The 15,649-nt window shown below is 38.1% G+C and overlaps 1 protein-coding gene across 1 annotated transcript in view; it reads right to left on the reverse strand.

Annotated features, from left to right (window-relative positions):
• Positions 1-15,649, reverse strand: part of LOC107594484 (A disintegrin and metalloproteinase with thrombospondin motifs 7) — a 51,816-nt gene that overhangs the window by 2,056 nt on the left and 34,111 nt on the right. The window contains exons 11-15 of the mRNA XM_016284551.1: positions 12,851-14,548; positions 12,230-12,382; positions 11,958-12,131; positions 11,688-11,834; positions 9,746-9,908 (exon numbers count right to left, since the gene is read on the reverse strand). Of these exons, the coding sequence (XP_016140037.1) occupies positions 9,746-9,908; positions 11,688-11,834; positions 11,958-12,131; positions 12,230-12,382; positions 12,851-14,548 (2,335 nt within the window). The remainder of the gene's footprint in view (positions 1-9,745; positions 9,909-11,687; positions 11,835-11,957; positions 12,132-12,229; positions 12,383-12,850; positions 14,549-15,649) is intronic.

Consider the following 15,649-nt stretch of genomic DNA (forward strand, 5'->3'; position numbering starts at 1 on the left):
TTACAGCAACACAGACACCTCAAGAGAAGCGACAACAAATCACACACACCACTGATGCTGTGAATACCTGAAATAAAATCAAGTTGACTAAATATATACCAAAAAACATTTATGAAATTAAAATCAAATTGTAATGGCTGCACAACAAAACATAATTAAGGATCCTTGTCACATTTCCGGGGTTCTCAGAAGTAGAAGTCATCATTAGTTAACAATGTAGGGGGGAGAAAGATGTCAAATTTGCCATTACTCCCTCAGCTGTTGTATTAGAAACACTCACAGCAACATTAACCATTTTTCTGTAATTTAATGACAAGGTAATGAAACACAAAGTATAGTGATACAAATGTATGTAATGGAGGCCAGTGAGTAGGTGCTGTGCAGGTAAACCTCACACCCCTGATCTCGAGGCGCACCAGCGACTGACGCTAGTGGCTGCAGTCTTAAGCCTCCTTGTTAGTGCGCCTGCCTCCCACGCCGGAAACCCGGGTTCGAGATTGGACCCGTTACATTGGTGCCATGACCCGGATGGGAATGAGGTTTAGGGGGTGAGTGTAACGGAGGCCAGCGAGTAGGTGCTGTGCAGGTAAACCTCACTCCCCTGATCTCAAGAGGCGCACTAGTGGCTGCAGTCTTAAGCCTCCTTGTTAGTGCGCCCGCCTCCCATGCCGGAGACCCAGGTTCAAGATCGGACCCGTTACATTGGTGCCGTGACCCGGATGGGAGTGAGGTTTAGAGTAAGTGCTGTGCAGGTAAACCTCACTCACCTGATCTCAAGAGGCGCACTAGTGGCTGTAGTCTTTAGCCTCCTTGTTACATTAAAAAAAGTACATTTAAAAACCAGCCAAAATTCCATTTGGAGAAAAGAATTTGTCCTCTGTTTACTCAACAGGTAAAAGCAGGAATAATTTAAAGAAAATATTGTCAAGCAGAGCAGTTTGACATTGGTCATTAAAAGTGTAGTCATATTAATTTCAGACTGTCAAATTTAAATATAATTAATTTTATCTTGGTTATCTATAATGAACCGCCAGTGGCACATCATGAACATTTGGTCAGCATTTTGAAGCAGTAAGAAAAAAATAAATAAATAAATAAATGTTGCAGTATCTAGTTTCTTTTGACCAGCACTTTAATTTCTGAGTCCTTTAAAGCAATTTTTTTCTTATTTTTTTCTTATTACGTATTAAGAGAATAATATGTTCATTGTTGAATTTCAAGCTCTCCAGTAACATTGTGCTATAAAACAGATTCTGTTTAGTCACTTTCTAGGATTATGTTCTAAAAGCCCCATAAAATGTGGGGTGATATGATGAGTATGCTGATGGATTTGGATCCCTTGAGCACTGGAAGTCCAACACACTGACAAATCCTTAATACATTATAAATTCACTGCTGTTATTTAAGCATTTCCATAACAAGGATTCCAATAGCAAATCCTGAAATGAACGTCAGTCCTATTTTGAATGGTCCTGCTATGCTAAGAGTGTGTGAAGAAAACCACTAGGCAAATCTTTATATTGATCTAGAAATCATGTACAGTGTCTGTACCTCACAAAGTCTTAAAACAGCTGTTATGTTTATTTAAACTTTTGATATTTATTTATGAAAAAAATATTTGAAATGAGAAATTAATTACATTTTATATTGCTTGGAATATAAAAATACCATATTTTGCCACATTGGCCACAAAATATCTCTGGTGTACCAGTTTTACCTTTGTTGGGCATATTTTTTAAAGCATTCAGCAAGACAAGAAATATATTCTCTCTCTGAATACCATTTAGAAGACATCATGTGTGCCAGTAAAAGGCTGATTAAAAGCATACTCTAAATGCCAAAAGCACTTAGAGCAAAGACCAAAAACAAAGAAGGGTTTACAACACAAATTTACAGAAGCAAAGTGTTACAGACAGTCCTACTAAATGAATTTTCAGGGCATTTCCACTGGATAGGCCTCTAACAGAAGGAGTCATTCACATCTTATCACGACACCATCTCCTCATGCTGCTAGATCACACAGTGTGTTGACATCAGTGGGGTCAGGGGCCCCAGCTGCAGTGGGATCACACGCTGCACCCCCTTCACCAAAACCCCAGCAGACCCTTTCCTTCCCACACTGCCACTCTGTTCACAGGCACATAGTGGGAGAAGTGATGTTGTGTGACCCATGTCTCAATTACTTTTCTACTATATCAAAGATCTCTGTCTCCAAAAGCCTAATGTATAAACACAGACTTCTCACAAAACACACACTGAAATCGTGTTCCTATACACACAATGGATTTTTAAAAAATGCGAATGCACATAGGTCACAAGTATTTATGTTCAGAAGTGGTCTTTGTCTGCTTTAAATAAAGTAACAAAAGTTAAGTCTATAACACTTTACAATAAGGTTCCATTTGTTAACATTAGTTAACCACATTAGTTAATTAGTTAACATGTCCTAACAATGAAAAATACTTCTAAAGCATTAATTAAATATAGTTAATAAATGGAACCTGATTGTAAAGTGTTACCATTAAAGGGTTAGTTCACCCAAAAATGAAAATTCTGTCAGTAATTACTCACCCTCGTGTTGTTCCAAACCCGTAAGACCTTCGTTCATCTTCGGAACACAATTTAAGATATTTTTGATGAAATCTGAGGGCTCTCTGACCCTCCCATAGACAGCATGGTAACTATCACGTTCAAGGTCCAGAAAAGTACCAAGATGATCGACAAAGTAGTCCGTGTGACATCAATGGTTCAACTATAAAGTTACGAAGCTACGAGAATACTTTTTTGCACAAAGAAAACTAAAATAACGACTTTATTCCACATTTTCGTCTCTACTGCATCACTTTGGACGCGCGTTCACTACAGTATCATGACGTGAGCGTGTGGCGGCGCCACACGTGATGACGTCATTAAGCCGGATCTGAATGTGGTAGTTGCCTTGCTGTCTATGGGAGGGTCAGAGACCCCTCATATTTCATCAAAAATATCTTAAATTGTGTTCCGAAGATGAACGAAGGTCTTATGGGTTTGGAACAACACGAGGATGAGTAATTAATGACAGAATTTTCATTTTTGGGTGAACTAACCCTTTAAGTCTTCTTTTAAACAGCCATTTGATATCTTGAATGGGTTATGACACATTTGCTTTGAACTTTTTATATTTGCTTTTTTACCACAAATGGGCAAGTATTATTAATTATTGTTGCGATTAGTCAAGAGATGATAAAACACATTATAAGGCATTATGCATGCATTGTAATGCATTAAGAATACCCTTATGATGCATTATAAATGCAAGCTCCATCTGGTGTTATAACACATCATGCTCTTATAAACACAAATAGGTATTATAATGTAATGTAATGATTATTTATCGGATGATACAACATATTATAAGGTTGTTTATAAAGCATTATGCATGCATTATAATGCATTAAGAATACCCTCATAATGCATAATAATGAAGGTATAATGCATAATATTACCAAACTGTTTCTACACCAACGTTTTTCAGTGTAGACTAGGAATGAGAAAGCAGTTATACAGAGCTTTAATTTTTCAGATTGCTACAGAATTCACCAGCTGCTATAGAAAAAAACCCCATTTATTACATGCATGCAATCGTTTTCTGCCTGTAAGACCTTGAGTATGTAATGCAGTGCATATTTTGCATCTCACATGAAGCAGTTCATAAATTGTTGATTGCGCAGTAAAAAAAAAGGGTTAGGTTCTAATATATACCTATAAAGCATTCTCACTACATGTCCTAGTTTTTGCTTTTTCTGTGCTCACGTACACCTCATTACCAGCCTGTGAAAGCTGTCATGTCCTGACAGCTCAAAGAAAGTTAAAGCCCACAACACTTCACACGGTGTCTGCTCATCCATGATCTTGTCATTCAAAGTTCATTCAGTCACAGGTTATGTGTGATTCACAGCACACTTACCATATTGACAATAAATGTGAGTGCCAGTGCCATATAAGGCTGCAGGCCAAATCAACAAGCAGCAAAAAAAAAAAAAAAACTGATTTAATGGACTGACCATTAACTAAAAAGAACAGTAATGTTTTATTACAAAAAGAGGATGAATTAGGGCCTAATGACATTTAATTTTATGACTCGCTTCATTTTACAGCAAGCATCTTGATTGATTAAATTGCAGTCTCATTGGGCATACAGCCTAGCCTCATAAATTTATGCAAATATATAGTTAGAGTTTGCTGCTGTGATGATGCAAATGCCAACCAGGCAGTGAGATTTGGCTTACACTTGATGTGGCTCAAAAAAGCTAAATGTTTTGATGACTGCTTTGAAAAAGGCAATAGCTGTTGTGTGCCTTTCTTCCCCCCCTCGGTGCTCCCAAACTACTGTATGCTGATGTAATTCTGCTTTGGGGGAGTTAAGATTATATGTGTGGCCTAAATCACCAGAAGCAAATGTGCCTTGGAGGGTATTTATACATTGTCTTTTCATGATCGAATTACTATCTGATTAGTTAAAACATATTTTAAAATAGGTACAGTAGCTCTTAAATGTGTTACGTCATATGTGCAAAGTCATTGTACAGGGTTAAGGAGGTTTGGAATTAGGGCTGCATGATAAAGACAAAAATCATAAATGTCCATCATTTACCTTAACATTGTGATCACTATTGTTCATTTTCTATTAATATAACCAGTATTAAAATACTTTGTTTGTTTTGGGCAACTGCCATATTCTTTATGTAGGCTACACATACTATAAATCCAGTTGTACTGTTTAAAATTATTGTAAAAACCATGATACTTTTTTTTTCAGGATCAACAGAAAGTTCAACAGAATTTATTTGAGAATATTTATATATGCCCTTTACTGTCAGTTTTAAATGATTTGCTGTGTCTTTGCTGAATAAATGTATTCATCTTCTCCCTCTTACTCCGAGGGTCTCTGCATAGATGAGAGCTTAACTGTACCATACAATCATGCTTTCCAATATTTTCAAGTATATATTATTTTAATTATGGCTTTTAATTATTTTTTCAGATATAATCAGAGTGTTCTTAAGTTTAAGCATGAATGAATATTAACCTCTAATTACAACTCAATCATTGAAAAGCACAGTGTGTGAGATAATGCAAGACATGCCCATTCAATCACACACACACACACACACACAGGTTTGTTTTTGTGAAAAGTGGGGACATCCCATAGGTGTAATGGTTTTTATACTGTACAGACCGTATATTCTATTGCCCTACACCAACCCGACCCCTAAACCTACCCCTCACAGGAGACTTTGTGCTATTTCAGATTTTCAATACACTCCATTCTGTGTGATTTATAAGCGTTTTGAAAAGTGGGGACATGGGGTAATGTCCTAAAAAGTCACCTTCTCCTTGTAATACCTATGTCATACCTTTGTCATTATACAAATTTATGTCCTCATTTGTCACAAAAATGCGCACACACACACACACACATCCTGTATTTACATTATTTATTCCAGACAGAGAAGCAGCCCAAATCCCGTGACACACAGTGGCCTTCAGCTGGGAGAGGGCTCATTAATCCGGTCTGAACTCACCCCACCTCCCCAACATCCTGTAAGAGTGGTTTTAAACAATGTTGAGGAGCCTGAGAGATACAGGAAATGTAGTTTGTGTTTATTTTTGGTCACTCAATCAGTACTCAAAGTAAATGAGCATCCAGTTGGCAATGAAATCTCAGAAGACTTAAGGCTGTTCTCATGGCAACTAAATCCCACAAAAACACATTTTTTTCAGTCAGGGATTTCCCCAACCTTTAACATTAAATAGGAATTGGTTTATTTATTTAAATACAAGTTCCTCAATGTTATTACATATAGTAGGTTATTCCAAAGGAAAATATGCATGCCTTTGCAATCTTCCATCAAAACGTGAATAATTTGCTCTGCAGCTGAAACTATTTGTTTTCTTTTCTTTTTTTGTCTGACTGTTGTTTGTCCTATCACCTTAAAACTGATGTAATTTTGGGTGTTAAAATGCTTGTATATAGACAGAACAAACTATAGGATCGGAGAAAAAAAAACACAAACAAGATCTCTTTAATGTCTAACTTATTTTTCCCACTGTATGCAATGAGATTTAACAGAAACCAAACATCATAAATTTCAGCACAAACTCAAACTTTCCTTTAAAATTAATCCAGGAACAAACAATCTAAACCATGCTATCCACATTAATTTTAGAGCTGTATACTCACACTGAATGTAAACAATTGTCTAATTTATTATATTTTTTCCAGAGAAGTGAGAAAATGGGGGACTTTGAGACCTCTGGGAAATACTGTACATTTACATGTGTTTTGCAAACTGCTTACTACATACAGTACAGCCAACACACATTTCAGTTCAAACAACATGTAAAAGTGCATGTAGCATCCTATGACCCCTTTAACACAATGCTTTAAGCTGTACAGCAACACTGGGTTAACTTGTTATACAACAGCATTAAACTGTGCAAGTAGATAACAGCTGGCTTTAGTTGAAATGGCATGAAAATCCACTTGATATCTATTCAGCAATGCCAAAATAATTCATTCCAAACAGTTATGCAAGACCTCTCTCAACATCCAAAACACTATCAGGAGTGAAGGGGCTCTGAGCTACAGCTGCCTTGCCAAAAGAGGCTATTATCTGAGGCAAAAGGGAAAAAAACATTATTAATAGCCTTTTGGGATGCCATGATTTATAAATGTAGAGTGGGGAAGTCCACAATGAGAAAGCAATTTTTAATCAGAAGGCACCCAGGATAGAAAATCAGTGAAACTTCCCCTTATTATCACAAAAGACTGTGAGACCCTCCAGCTGACACTATGACAATCTGAGCCAAAAGAACCAGGTTTTTGGCAGTTGATCAAGTAGCTGATTAGGTCACAATCCACCGCCAAACAAAGAAACTGAAACAAAGGAGATCCTAATAAAGGAGATCCTCTTTAGAATACTGTTGATGTCAAGAATTGACTGTGAAAAGCTGGGAGCTTGGATCTAACCCAGTGTCAACTAACCAAATGATTGAATAATGAGAATAAAGTTGAGGCAGCCTCACATAGACAATTTTAGACAGTTTTTGCCATTTTTTGTGTGAGAATTCCTCAGACCATTAGTAAACGGACAGTGGGTGTGTGCAGAAATAATTTACACCTGCTACAAGGTGATATCGGCTCGATTTGAGAAAGGGGAAAACATTTAACACGATTAAAAAAAAACACTGGGTGGATTTTTATCATTATAGGGTGGTTGTGTACACACACTGCCAACACACATTTCAGTTCAAACAACTTGTAAAAGTGCATATAGCATCCTATGACCCCTTTAACACAATGCTTTAAGATGTACAGCAACACAGGGTTATAAGCATATACATCTTGTTAAATAAAGTAGCTTCATGCCTAAAATATGTTAGTCAAGAACACAACTATCTGTCTTTGTGATAGGTGGAATAATACACCTGGCTGTGAAAGACAGTAAGATGTTGTTCCCTGAGGTCATGTAGACACCTAGGTTCTGTTTACACCTAGTATAAGATGTATTTTACTCAATCCGATCACAAGTAGACAACGCTAACTGTAGGTAACTGTAAATGGGTCTAAAATGTTTTGAGCTTATTCACTTTTGACCACTTCCAGAGGTAGTCGGAAAAAAAAAAAGAATCTGTTTGCTTATGCAGTGTTGTCACTCATGTGGTCGAATGCATTTGGACAGCCACAAAAGACCGTCAACCGCCGCCCCCTGACCTAATACGTAATCATTGTGGACGTTTTGTTAGAAAATGCACCAAAAACAAGTGATTCAAACTTTGCTGTGTTGTACCAAAACATACAGTCTACAGCTGAAATTGCAGCTGCTTTCCCAATTGTTAATAATCTGCCTAACATGAGTTTGTTTAGTCGATAGTATTTGTGCACCACACTCAGTGCTACCACGGAAGTGATGTAGATTGTGACAAAAGAGTGTCTCAAGGAACTTTAAACTTATTTTAATACCAGGTGGAAGAGTATGCGCCTCAGTTGACTACTTCTGTTCTTATTTTCAATGATCGGATCACTGAAAATTAATACCAGATGAAAACAAGGCCCATTAGTCTTGCCCTAAATACTACAGTTTGTACTTGAAGAGTCTAAAGAAATGCATCTTAGAAAAGGTTACTGCCTAGAAACTGAACAAATTATGAAATTCTTCGCTATGAATGACAAAATTCAAAGTCTGGCATGGAACATCATCTGAAGCTCTGAAAAGTCTGTATGGATTAAAATGAATAATATATCAAAAGTTGAGGTTTTTCACCTAGAAAAAGTTTGCATAATTATTTTTTAGAAATAAAATCATTGCACCCCAGCTAATAACTATGAAGTCTCCTTTAGTGACCTCCACTGGATTTAAATAATTATAAGCAAACATTTCCCCAAAACTAATCAAACGTGGGTGGATTTCTTGGATAATTTCTTTTAAAAAGTAAGGAATTAAACACATGCACCACCAAACCGCTCATCAATAATAACATTTTAATTAGCACACTGAGCTAAAGCAATTTTCTCAGGACTAACACATGACAGGCCTGGCGGTACATTTCAAAGTGATGATGATGGTAATTAAAGGCTGTAAGCCAGGTGAGCTGTGTTTCTGACTGGAATTCTTCACAGGAATATGAAGGAGTAAAGGTTAAGAGAGGGGGCATTTTCTTGCTTGAAATTGTCCAATTTGGTGATAACTGCTATCTGTGAACTTCACGTTAAGTCAATATTTCAATATAAGACAATATTTCAATAATATAAGATTCTTGTAAATTTGACTAAAAACTCGACGCTTGAAGGTTTAAAGTCAATTCTCTTTGAAAATTCTGTTTCAACTGGAAACATGTCTCTTTACATAGGTAGAATGGGTTGTAAATGTCATTTTTTAATGTTGACTTTAGAGCTAAGATTCTTTAAGATTTCTTATTTGCCTGAGACGGCAACTCTGGTTCATGTGAAACTCTTGTTTCGGTTACACTTTATTTCGATAGTCCACTTTAGACATTCTACTAACTATAAGTAACTTTGTAACTACATGTGAACTACATGTCAACTAATTCTCATTAATTTGCAACTACATGTTGACTAACTCTCAGAGTAGATAGGGTCCCTCCTTCAGGGAACGAGGGTTACATACGTAACCGAGACGTTACTTGCTGTTAATAGAATGTCTAAAGTGGACAATCGAAATAAAGTGTTTCCCTTGTTTCAAATGAAAGACTTTTGTGTCGTTCTCTTTATATATCAGAATAATCACTGTCTGGTTGGACTGCGCACATAGGTGTCTTCTATCTCCAGTGATCCATGACAAAAGCGCAGCAGAGGAGGAGAATTCAGGGGTCCATAAATGGCACAGTCCTCAGCAACCAGCAATAATCAAGCCAAACCAATCTAAAGGTGCTGCACTTTATGGAGCTTTCAATAGCAAACACAAAGAAAAGTGGATTTTTCTGCCTCTCTCAGTATGATTGCTTATATATGGAAGGCAATTTATTTAAACCTACAAATGCCATTAGTATTCACGCTGCCAGGTAATTGCAGTTCACAATAATGCACACCATATTTACCAAAGCATACTAAGTGTACAGATTTGTCCAAGCCATAGAAGAAGAAGAAAAATCCCTTTTGGCTATGGCAGCTCAAAGATGAAGTGTATGTTTTTATTCAATGTTCGATGTATTCACTGTCTCTAGCTCACAAAGCTCCACTCACCAGAGGGGGCGCTGTCACAGTCATGAATGTTACACTTCTGTGTGTTCTTTGGTTGAGGTTCATGATCACAATCCACATGCTCATTTTCATCCTCGAGCTCGGCCTTAATGTTGACACATTTGGCCAGTCTGCGCTGAACACCTCCTCCACAAGATACCGAGCACTGCCAACAAAGAATAGACATGCCTGTTAAGCACCACGTACAGTTTCTCCAATCCATCCATTTTGGGCCAGGGATTTTAAAGGAGTCCTATCCTAAAATTTGTATTAATGAAATACAAATTTTGAAAGTTAATGAAAGTGGTTGTGGAGCACAGTGGTTAGCAAAGTGTGGGTTGGTATTGTAAGGGAATAAAGGGACTTTTATACATTCAGAGGTATTTTATACATTCAAGTCATGAGAAGTAATGAGGTTTGTCTGCAGTTTCTTATTCTCTACCATTTTCTAGTTTTATGGTGCAGATTTCACTCACTGTGCTGCGCTTATATAACCAAACAGATGTTCTTGTGTATGAGCCAGATTTTCATAGGGCAGGGTGAAATTTTACTTAAATTACAGTCTGTTTTTCACACAAAGTATTCCAGTGACACTGATTATATGGACTACTTCAATTTGTTGTAACTATCCTCTAATTTTTTTTATTTTATTTGTTTTACAGTAATTGTAAAGAATTAAGGTAAAAACAATGTAGGTGTACTTACAAAATGTCCATTTAGATTAACTTGAATATTGAAAAGTTGAACTCTTTGAGAAACACAACAGTGGAAATTAAAAGAACATAAGCCATTTTCGGTGGTTTTTCCCAATAAAATGGTTTTATTTTTCACCAGAAAAAAGGATGAAAGACAACGCTGATAATTAAGTTTTATAAATACAATTCTGAGATTCTAAGCCAAATCCAGCACATGATGTTTCTCTAATTCTGATTCTGTTAATTATTTTGTTCACACATTTTGATACATGGATTTGTATCTAGTGCAGAGACACATTGTTAAAAGTGGGGTAAGCGATATTTCAAAAACGCTTTAGTGAAGTGACATGTGACATGTGGCCAAGTATGGTGACCCATACTAAGAATTAGTGCTCTGCATTTAACCCATCCAAAGTGCACACACACAGCAGTGAACACACACACACCGTGAACACACACCCGGAGCATTCATTATGTTTAGAAAACTGATTCGGGCCGACTAGCAAAACAAACTTGTAGTCAATCAGCAGTAAGGGGCGTGTCTACTCATGATGTGGCGGAGAGTGCGTTCAGTGCACAGGACATTACCCGAGCCGAGCGACAGAAAGATAGAGATGGCGGATAAAAAACAAAAAAGAGGAAAACGTCTGTGGCACAAAAGAAGGCTTAAGGCAATAAGGCAAGAAGTAGGACCCGTGTAAATATTGGATCAGCTTTCCAGCGCTGGAGAGAACTCAAGGAGCGGAAGGCCTGCTAGGTGAGTTACATTGCGTCTGCGCCGCAACAGCTAAAGTCTGTCTAGTACACTGGACGCGACAAAGCGACCGTTTAAAATCATTTTAAATTTGTGTCAATACGTCATGAATAGAATGCAGCAGCAGTTTTCTGTCGGGGATTTGTCATGTTGCATCGCGCCACATCCAGTGTAGACCATAGATATGTATATATATCTATGGTGTAGACAGCATCACTGATTATAATAAGTTCCATAGTATTTTGTCACACCGGTCCACTCGCGTCCGGTGTAGACACGGTGTAACATTGGTTTTGCTTTGTTTCACAGAACTAATCGTTGCCTGTGTTGTGTACGTATGTGTGGGGTGGAGCTATCAAAATAGGGGCGAGACCCTTTTGGGGTATGGGCATGTTTGTTTTGGTGATTTCAAATGTCAACATTGGCTACCAGAAATCGCTTACCCCACCTTTAAACTGGCTGACTTAAAATGCTTAAAACGGAATGTGTCACTCACCTGACCCCAGGATCCAGTAATCCACTGGTTGCATGGATGAACATTGCAAGCCTGGATATTGCTGGGCTGTAGGTCCTCATCACATTTCCCAGTTTCAGGGCAGGTGACCAGCCTCTGCTGCTCCCCACCTCCACACAGCTCTGAACACTGTGGGCATATATGGTGTTAGACACACAGAGCTGAAGAGAGTAGCGTGAAGATCAAGAAACAGACACAAAGAGCTGAGGAGGGAAGAGTGAAAACCAGCCTCTGAATTTTAAACTTACTTACCTGCCCCCAAGAGGATGTGTACCACTCTAAACAGTTGTGGATGTTACAGGGAATTCGGACAGGAGGTCTGGGGGAGGTGGCCTGGCAATGAAATGGCCGCAGCAACCTCTGATCTCGTGTGTCATAACACTGAATCTCTCTGACTTTCACTCCTACACCACAATTCTTCGAGCACTGCAAAAAGAGATATCAGGAGTAGCAACTTCCATTGTTTTTCAATCATTGAAAATTAATTGAATTCATTATGTTTGGCTGCATGTATGCAGACTTACTTTACTCCACTCTCCAATTTTCCATGCGGAGCAGGGTCGAAGGTAGCAGCGACGCGCTGGCACTGGCCTAGTAGCTAAGTCACAGTCTGATTCATCACCAGTACTGCAGGACACTGACCTCCAGATGGCACCAAGCCCGCAATTTGTTGAGCACTATCATACAAAATCATTTGCAGTATAAAGTACAGTTGACATTCAAATATGCATGCATAAAGTGCTTAAAGTGATTTATCCAAGTAGGACATGTTCCTGAATAAACTCTCTCATTAACTATTCAGATTTTAGAGTTAGGTTAAAAGTTAGAGGTTATGAGCGTCAACAACATTCTTATAAACTTAACATTTCCCATTTTATGAAACCTTGTGTATGTGTGCACACGCATAAACAGTCTGATTTAAGGATGGATAGTGGTGCCATGTGATCCCTCATATCCATTTTTGCTGCTAGAATAACATGAAACAAATGGCATTACCTGAAAGTTAAAGTTATGTGTGTGTTGAAATCTAATGCTTTGGTGTCTGCATAATTCAAGGACTTTTATCATTGGGCCCGACTGCTGTTTCTCAGCCCATGCTGGTTTCATATCTAGTGAATGTGAGGAATGCATAATTAACTACTCACAGCACTCCAGTTGCCTTTTTTCCAGTGTGCAGGGGAGGCTGATGGGGAAAGGGAAGGCATGACCAGCCCAGTGGGCATCAGAGGGTTAGAATGCACTGAATGCTCACTGCTAGTGCCCTGAGATGGCTGCTCAGTAGGAGTAGAGAGAGTGTGATTCAGCCTAGCAGGTCTCAGCATTCGAGCAATAAAAATGTCATTGTTGTCAATCTCTGTCCAGCGAGGTAAGGGGACCGGGGTTTCCCAAGGCTCTATTCTAGGCCCATTAGTCTTGGTTGGTGCAATGGCTCTAGAATACCAACTTTGAGTCTCTGCTGTAATTGTAGTGTCCGGAATCTCAGTTAGAGTGAAGAGCATTTCTGTAGGAGGTAGAGCTGTTGTTCCAGCTGCTGAGGTCATGCTACTGTAATGTTTGGCTGGGACAGAGGAAGTTGGAGAAGGAACATACTCTTGAGAAAGGCTATCTGAGGTTGTAGTGAACTCTCTTACAGTACGCCATGGTCCACTAGCCTTAGTGTTAATTGCTGGTTTGGTCAAAACTTCATATTTTGCAAAGTCATCACTGGAAGCACTGCTGAGAAGCTCCAACGGGTGAGAAGTTGCACTCAGTGAGACTGTTGGTGAGGCCGTACTCCGTTGTAATGGAGTAGTGGGATTATGAATATGTCTGTTCTCATAAGTTTCGAACTTAAAAACATAATCTAAAGGAGGTTCATAATTTTGAGTGCCATGGTGTGGTTCCCTTTCACCTTCAGGAACACCTTCACCAAACTCCTCTTCATTCTCATCTTCAGTTATTGGCGTTTTGGTTTTGTCTTTTTGATTGCCTTTGTAATGGTCATGGTTATTTGAATTTCTGTTCAAATTTATATGTGGTTCAGGAGTTAAAAATATGTTTGGAACAATTTCATATGATATTGTCTGCTTGTTCTGAGTGGACACATCGGCAGTTAATGGTGGGCTCCTTGTAACACTGATGTCCTGACTTAAGCCAATATCAGTGTTGTTCCATTTGCTAAATAACTTGGTTGCTGCAGAGGATGGTTCAGTTGTTGTAATGACAGGAAGGAAATAGTCCTCAGCAAATAGCTCATTATTATTTTCATTGAGTACATCTTTCTTTTGAGGTTCATGACCTTCAGTACCCTTGTTTGTAATGCTGTCAGAGCGCATAGTGGTGGTACTGTGTTGGTCCGCAGTGGTGGATGGCGATGAATTAGTTATAGGGACATCTGCCTCTGTCAGAGAAATGTCTCCATGTTTTATTCCTGAGTTATCAAACATATAATTTTCAGCTTTATCAAGGTCATTTGACAGATCCTCATGGAACCTTATAAAATTATAGTCATAATAAAAATCATCAACTTGTAGATTTTTCACAATAGAATTGTCAGAGGACTTTTCAACATGACTATAATGCGAGAAATCGTCTTCTATAATTTCATTGATGTCAGCATTGCCCCTGGGCTGATTTCTAGTAGTACTGAAGTGGGGTATAACTTTTATCTCATTGAAAACTTCTTTGCTGGATGCTCCACTTCCTGACCAGTCATTGCCAAAGGTGTCTGAGTTTATGGGGCAGTCCTGAAGATAGCATGGCATAGTTGAATTAGGCTTGGCTTTCGGATCACAGTCAACACCAGTATTCCAGCTGCAGGTCACGTCACGTGTCTGGAAACCAGCTCCACAGCTCACTGAACACTGTGGAAGAAGCAGTGCATAAGAGCTGTCAAAGTCAGAAAATTGTCTCACAATGATTTAAAAATAAAATGAGACCGTTTTGTATAACAATGAGTTATCAAAACAGTTTTGAACATTTTTGTCCCATAAAGCAAAATCTGATGTTTGTCTTATGAGAAAGCAAGGAATAATGTATAGTGTTTGTAGTATTGATAGCATTAATGTGAAGATGAATGTTTCCTCTTTTCAAATATTGTACTGTGGTGGTACAATAGCATGTATGTTGAAAAAAAAAAAAGATGCTTTGGACAAACTAAAAAATAATAATATTAATTTATTAAAGCAATCTCCCCCCCCCCCTTAAATTAAATTTATGATTTCATTAAAACCTTCAATTCTGATTTAGTATTAATCGAAAGTATTTTATTCTCTAAAAGACAAAAACGTTAATACAAAGATGATTTAATATTAAGAGTAAACCTTACTTTATCAATAAATTTCCTTTAGAATTAAGCCAATATGTTACATAACGTTGATCAATATATATATATACAGTGGGGCAAAAAAGTATTTAGTCAGCCACCAATTGTGCAAGTTCTCCCACTTAAAAAGATGAGAGAGGCCTGTAATTTTCATCATTAGGTATACCTCAACTATGAGAGACAAAATGAGAAAAAAAATCCAGAAAATCACATTGTAGGATTTTTAAAGAATTAATTGGTAAATTCCTCGGGAAAATAAGTATTTGGTCACCTACAAACAAGCAAGATTTCTGGCTCTCACAGACCTGTAACTTCTTCTTTAAGAGGCTCCTCTGTTTGAATTCGTTATCAGTATAAAAGACACCTGTCCACAACCTCAAACAGTCACACTCCAAACTCCACTATGGCCAAGACCAAAGAGCTGTCAAAGAACACCAGAAACAAAATTGTAGACCTGCACCAGGCTGAGAAGACTGAATCTGCAATAGGTAAGCAGCTTGGTGTGAAGAAATCAACTGTGGGAGCAATTATTAGAAAATGGAAGACATACAAGACCACTGATAATCTCCCTCAATCTGGGGCTCCACGCAAGATCTCACCCCATGGGGTCAAAATGATCACAAGAACTGAGAGCAAAAAT

Source organism: Sinocyclocheilus grahami, unplaced genomic scaffold (assembly GCF_001515645.1).
Source record: "Sinocyclocheilus grahami isolate Dianchi unplaced genomic scaffold, SAMN03320097.WGS_v1.1 scaffold184.1, whole genome shotgun sequence".
In the NCBI taxonomy this organism is placed as follows: Eukaryota; Metazoa; Chordata; class Actinopteri; order Cypriniformes; family Cyprinidae; genus Sinocyclocheilus; species Sinocyclocheilus grahami.